This window comes from Nelumbo lutea, chromosome 1 (assembly GCF_056320005.1).
Source record: "Nelumbo lutea isolate HS-2025 chromosome 1, American lotus-T2T, whole genome shotgun sequence".
In the NCBI taxonomy this organism is placed as follows: Eukaryota; Viridiplantae; Streptophyta; class Magnoliopsida; order Proteales; family Nelumbonaceae; genus Nelumbo; species Nelumbo lutea.
The window spans coordinates 92883782-92890942 of NC_142684.1; the positions used below are offsets into that span (position 1 = coordinate 92883782).

The 7161-nt window shown below is 36.2% G+C and overlaps 1 protein-coding gene across 1 annotated transcript; it reads right to left on the reverse strand.

Moving 5' to 3' along the window:
- Positions 1-5978: 5978 nt before the first annotated feature.
- On the reverse strand, positions 5979-7161 carry TED7 (tracheary element differentiation-related 7). The gene has a single exon (XM_088965211.1). The coding sequence runs from the start codon at positions 7106-7108 to the stop codon at positions 6197-6199; it is 912 nt and encodes a 303-aa protein (XP_088821337.1). The 5' UTR covers positions 7109-7161; the 3' UTR covers positions 5979-6196.

The window sequence follows — 7161 nt, forward strand, 5'->3', positions numbered from 1 at the left end:
GAACTGTAGAGGCATTCTGGTTTGACAAACATGGAAGGTTGTGTCTGGAAAATAAAAACAATCAGATGCATGCCAATAAAATTATTTCTTACTATTGAGAATTTAATTGCAATAGATAAGTCCTCAAACCCTGGAACTAAACTGGGTGGGGGTTGGCTTTAAAAATTTGGAACCTGACACTATCCAAAAACCAATTGGAACCGACCTTATAAAGACAAGTTTGAGCTTAATTCTAAATGGTTCCAGGTAGAACTGACCCATTTGCGCATCTCTACCTATCCATAGCCTTGCTTCTTTCTTACCAATTTAGAGAACCCGTCTTGATTTGGCCTATATAATTTGGATTTAATGCATGAGTTTGAATGATTAATTATTTATTAATTATATTGTATTTATTTGGACAGATTGTGGATTATATTTCATTTGTATTGAAATTGTATTTAACCAAATTGTGAAATGTGTATGAAATTGGATTATAGGTTAGTGGGGATGAAAATGGATCGGATCAGATTCGGTAAAAGGTATATCCGATCTGATCTGATAAAGACATTTAACTGATCCAAATCCGATAAGAATCCATTGGATTTTTAAGAGTATGATTTGAATTCGAATTTGGTTATTTTATTGGATATCCGATTCAATTAGAATTGTAATAAAAGAAATTCTACAATACAATATAAATATTATATTATATAATATATAATATATTATTTATATAATATCATAATATATTATAATATGTAATATATAATGATATAAATAATATATAATATTTCTTAACTAACAGATCAGTTGGGTCGCAGTGGATTGGATCGGGGTATATCTGAATTCAATCTTTAACTAAACGGATCAATTTTTCTGGTCCGATCCAATTTGCTAGGATCAAGGGTTGGATCTGATCTGACTTATTTGCAGCCGTATAGTTAGTAATGTTTATGTAATATTATTTAGGTTGTTTATGGATTATGTTTTAGTATCTCCGAAATTAAATAACTATGATGAAATGTGAAATGTTTATGATAAAATTTTGTGTGAGATCAAAGCTTTGAATGGAAAAGAATAAAAGACAGCATATTACTATTTTTTGAAAGAATAAAATACACGAGAGACCTTGAAACCGACCTTGGAACTGCCAAGGCCAAAACCAACCTTGGAACCAATCTTGACAAGGTAGGTTTTGGCTCCAAAAGCCTGGAACCAACCTCCATAGGGTAGGTTCCAGGTTTTTCCTTGAAATCTAACGAATAGGGATAGGCAAACCACAAAGCACAACCTACCTCGTTAATGCATCAAGATCAATGTTGATGGGTCGTCTCCTTCTCTCCAAACACCCCATACCTCAATGTGTGGGGCAAAACTTAACCATTCCACTTCCATTAGTAACTGTTTTCGGGGATAATGAGGCTAATTTCATGTTTTCTTCTTATATTGTTTTCATTTTATTGGGCGTAGTCTGTAAAATGAACAACGTTTCATACAAGGGAGAAACCTCAACCTCTCACTGTGTCGTATCTGAGGTTAAATGAAGTCATAAAATGGGGCACATGCCAATTCAGCGGGAGAGGTCACAGTTCATCTTTTCCTTGTTTTCCCTTCTTTTTCGTTTGGATGGGGCTACAAACTAGGAGTAGCCCTCTCCGGAAATCCCTCAGAAGCTCAGAGCCCCAACCTTGGTGAAGGTGGGTCGGGATCCTGGGTCTCCACTACAATCAGTTAGAGACTTTTACCAGCAGGATAGTTGGCATTTCCTGATTCTTTGGCAACTTGTGGGCTTCCAGCCTGGCTCTCATTTCTCCTGCTGTGATGGTAGACAAACCTATCATATACCTATCTCTCCCTTGTGGTTTCTAGTGCGATGCAGCCATAGGTGCACCTATCCTCTTGAGTTTTTGAAGCAACCAAGTTTCAAATTCGTTGGCTTTGGTGGGGTCCAACTCACCAAAATAATTTGTTTATTTTTATTTTTTAATATGCCCAGTCTCTCCTGTGCCTCCGCATAGTCCCAAGGCTTTGCAATGCTTTATTGATAATCTCTAGTGGTCTATATAGCTTATTCATTTCTATTTTTCCATAGGTATCACATGACAAAGCAGGCTTTTCCTAAGGGTTCAACTATGATAATGGAAAGACACATACTGGAAAAACTAATAGCTAATCAGCCAATATCATAAAAGTGGTGACCAATCTGGTGGTATTCATCATAATTCATGAGATGCTTTGACTGGTCAAAGCTCTTTCGGTACCATAGATTTATCCTTTTCCAAATAATAATTTGTCCAGCTTTCTTTTGCTATAGTGGAGAGTTGTCAACCAATCCAAGATCCATGGATTGCTGTCCATGTTGGGAATTGGTATATGCTTATAAATCTCAGAAATACATCAATGACACTAATCCAATTCTAGAGGATAAGAAAGGTGCATTTTTAGTAATTTATACAAAGTGTGAACCATGGAGATGCATCATACAAGTAGAAACCATGTTAAATGGTAGAAAAATTAAAATATGCATATGCATATATTAGAAAATCTTTATAAATGTCAATAATACTTAAAAATTATAAGTTTTGATAACTAATTAGCTGTTTTTTAATAATTTTTGGCTGATAGGTACTGTATAAGAAGAGAAAATTGTTCAAAGGTCAAAATTTAAAACTTACGTGTGATTTATGAGAAAACTTTGGCCTTTCAAGTTCGAAAGCCAGGGCTGTCAATAGGACTCTCCATGCAATACATCCAGCACTTATGCTGCAACAAGTATGGTGTAGTGATGGATTTTTTTTTTCTCTCTTTTTTTTGATTAATAATATAGGAGTCCATTACGAGAAGTTAATGAAAGTGTTAATTAGGGTGAATTAATTAGAGTAAGCCATTTGAATTTGAATGTCTTGGATGTAGGAGTTAATAGGAGGTGATTAATACCTTAATATGAGGAATATATTGGATATGCCCATTATTTGCATCTGTAGATATTGGCTGATGATACTATGTAATATCGGTAGGATGACACCAGATTGAAAACAAAATCAGGCTATTCCACTCATGCCTTTTGCTACTAAGACCAAAAACAGATATTTATTGACCCAATATGTATCAATACTCTAAGCCTTGCTTTGATGATTATCTCAAGTGATTGAAGTTAAGGCCTCTTGTCTCCTTCCCTTTTCTCAATACATCCTTGATCTCAGATCATCATGTATAAAAAGACACGTAAGTTCCTGAAACCTCTCCCCTGAAGTTTATGATCATTGTTGAAATCTCCTTCCAACTTTGTTAATTGTAATTATCTTTCATTAACTTTTTAATACAGTTGCAAGCAGACTTCTTATGTTAGAATCCTCTAACAAGAGGCACAAAAATGTCCAAAATACCCATACAGTTGCTTTTGACCAAACTGTTTATTTTTCAATTTTTTCTTCGTATAAATTGCTACTTCAAACCCTTTCAATCTCTTTTCTGAAATTGATTTATTTTTCAAGTTTGCCCCTTCATATGAATTGCTTAAAGGGAAATTTGCAACTTTAAACTTCTTTTTTGTTATTGTTCGTAAAGTTTGTATTGTTTTTTATGTAAAAAACAACCTCAATAGTAATTGTATAGATATTTTGGACATTTTCGTGCCTCTTGTTAGATGATTCTAAAAGAGAGGATCTACATGCAAGGTGCAACTGTTTCTGAACAGGAGAGGTGATTGCAAATTTGCCCTTCCATTGTTTTTTCAACTGGAATTGTTTTGAGTTGAAACATCGCTTACACAAGTATTTGGGGAATCAACACCACGGCAGTGCTACATCGATGAAGGCATTAAAACTCCAACTTCCAGAGCAGGAAACTTTCAATTTGATATTTCTTCAAACACGCCCCCGGGATGGATTTCACTGAAAAGTGTTTTATAAATGTTTTGATCTAGAACATTCTCCAACCAAATAGAAAATTGACTGCCGAATTCTTAAAACCTATGTGGCACCAATGTAGCACCATTTTTTTTCCCTCAAATGACCGTGCTACCAAAGACTTCCCTCAGTCTCCAGCAGTACAATTTGGTCGATTTACATTTATTTTAAGACTGTAATACTGTTTTTCACATTGTTGCTATATTTTATCATATATAACCTTGAGATTAAATTAACAAAGTGGTATTTGGTAAGAAGAATCAATTCAATGGTTCCGTTTCTCACCTTGCTACATTATCTAATAATTCAGGAACTCACCATTGAACAATCAAGCTTTTAAAGCTGATTCCTCGCTCAAAAATCAGTAAGGGATCAATGTCTCTTTAATTTCGTGTCTAGGGATAATTCCCAAAGTTGATGGAGATGGATTTTAGGAATAGGTAGTGGATGATTTTTGAAGTAATATCTGGAATGGTATTGACATGTCCATCCTAATAACGTGCAAATTACATCGACGCGTTTTTCATAAAAAAAAAAAAAAAAAAGAATCACCATATCCGCATTATTTGGTTATTTCTAGACAATTTTTTTTAAGAGACTGATGATTCCCCAAATACCTCAAAATTGGTGATTCCTGAGGCAATCATGAGTAAACCATTCATCCTACTAAACACCATCTAATTAAGGGGTGTTTCACAACATCAATGTTTTTGTTTTCATTTGTTTTTAAAACATGTTCATGGACTGTGTTTTTGTTTTGGAAAGCAAAAGCTAGTCAGTTTGTTAAAAAAAAAACAATTCATGTTTTAAAAACACTCATTTTTTTTCGTGATTTTTAGAACTAAAAACAAATTTTGTAGTACCAATAATTAATTTGAGTTATGGAAACATCCCCCGTAAACCAAGATTAGCCAGTGGTGAGACTCAAATAGAATACACTAAACAGTTCAAACGGTGTCCTAATTCCACTAAATCTATGATGCCCAGAAAATAATTGTTACCTGTCTATCTAGTAGCTGTTTCTTTAGCACTCTTACTAAATGTGCCGAATGTTAGAGAAGCCAATCCTCTCCAAGTCTGTTAATTAAGTTACTTTACCAAAAAAAATAAAAGGTCTGTTTAGTCTGCTTAGGATACAAATTAAAAATCAAAATCAGGATCTATGTGGAATGAAGTAACCCAATGGAAACAAAGTAAACAAGGAAGCTAAAGCAGGATACATACAGACCAGAAAGATTTACATGAAGAATTTATGAATGCAAAGGGCAGTTCTGTTTTTTAACATTTATAAAAATGGGACCAACTCCGAATCTTATTGTATGAAATAAAAGGAAAAAATCATTTCTTGTTAAAACTAGATTCTAAAATCATTAAGAGAAAAAGAAAAGACTGATTACATTACTACCTCACCAAGCAGCAATCAAGCTCTGCCCAATTTAATCTCAGCTATTTCAGATGCCATATTTTAAATGCTGCACATCATGATGTAAAACAGCTTTCTGTACCATGGGATTAGTCTTAATTAATCTCTATTTCATATAGTATTACTGTACCTCATGATTTATTTTTATTTATTTTCTTGTAAATATTAATTGTTTGCTTGATTTAAGGGCTTAAAAAGGCTCGATCTTGGAAAATACCTGAATAGAGAAGAAGCCTGAGCCTCTCCTCCTGTTCTGTCATGACATCAGTATCTTGAAGTGTAGAAGAGCTGAGTCAAGCTTAGTCAAGTGTAGAAGAGCTGAACTGGCTCAAGCACTAGTTCATAAACCTGAGTCAAGCTGCAAAGCTGGATTTTGTGCAGCCCTAACACCTACCTTTATCTTGAAGTGTAGAAGAGCAAGGACCAAAGTATCAGTATCAAAGAGTATTAAAAGGATATTTTAAATACTTGTTGGAATAAACTTAGGAAACACAGAGAGATACAGAGAAAGTATTAGGATATGCATGAATATCCAAAGGAAACTCATATATATAAATGTCACAAATGCATAGGTTCAGACGACTATAAATAATAAGTATATAAGAAATACATATAGTTGATGTGAAGAGTGAACCATGATATATTTGGGAAACCTTGAAAACTGATGAAAGAAACCAATATAAATCTCATCAATACTTTGTGATAAATAAAAATCTTATCAATACTTAAAAAGATACATTATTTAATACGACAATTTTTGTCTTTATTCCATAAAATCATTCCAAATAAACAAAGAGTGATTAAGAATCTGTCACACTGTGGATGGAAATAGAAGCACATATGGCTTTTTTCATCCTTGAAAACCAGCTTTATCAAGTTTCAATCATGCTTTGTGCTCAAGACGGTGATGGTTGTAGGCTGATAATCCTTCTCCAAGCTCAAGAGCAGGAGGAGGACTCTTCACGGTTTTAACATGAGAAGCTTCTCCGACCGTCTCGTTCTTCTTGATTTCTTCTTGTATATGCACATCATCCTCGATGGATAGTAGAACAGTTTGTGTACCATGTGGCCCCGGTACTATGGCCTCCTGAATCTTGAGATGTTCATCAACGTTTATGATCTCAGTTTCCTGAACCTTCTTCTTTTTCTTCTTGAGGAAGCAGCAGAGAGCGGCCGAGAGAAATGCAAGGAAGAAGAGACCACCGAGAGAGACAAACACGACAATTATAACCGTGGAATGGTGTCCTGATGGTGGTGGCGGTGGAACAACATGAGGAGGAGGTGGTGCTAAGGGATGAGGTGGCGGTGGTCTTATTGGTGATGGAGGCGGAACTGAGTGAGGAGGTGGCAGTGGCTTTACTGGAGATGGAGGTGGCAGTGGCTTTACTGGAGATGGAGGAGGTGGTAGTGGCTTTACTGGAGACGGAGGAGGTGGTTTTGCTGCCGGAGATGGAGGCGGCAGTGGCTTTACTGGAGATGGAGGTGGCAGTGGCTTTATTGGAGAAGGAGGAGGTGGTAGTGGCTTTACTGGAGATGGAGGAGGTGGTTTTGCTGCCGGAGATGGAGGTGGCAGTGGCTTTACTGGAGAAGGAGGAGGTGGTAGTGGCTTTACTGGAGATGGAGGAGGTGGTTTTGCTGCCGGAGATGGAGGCGGGTTGAAAGGACGGCGTGGTGGAGGTGGCGTGGCAGAAGGAGAGGATGGTGGTGATGGCGCCAAATGTGGCGGAGGGGATGGAAAAGAGAAGGGTGGCGGGAAAAAGAAAGGGAAACCAAAATTATTTGGAGTTAGAGCCATGCCTGTGAGTGGAAATGGTGAATGTGATAGGAAGAAGTTGTTCTTAGAGGAGA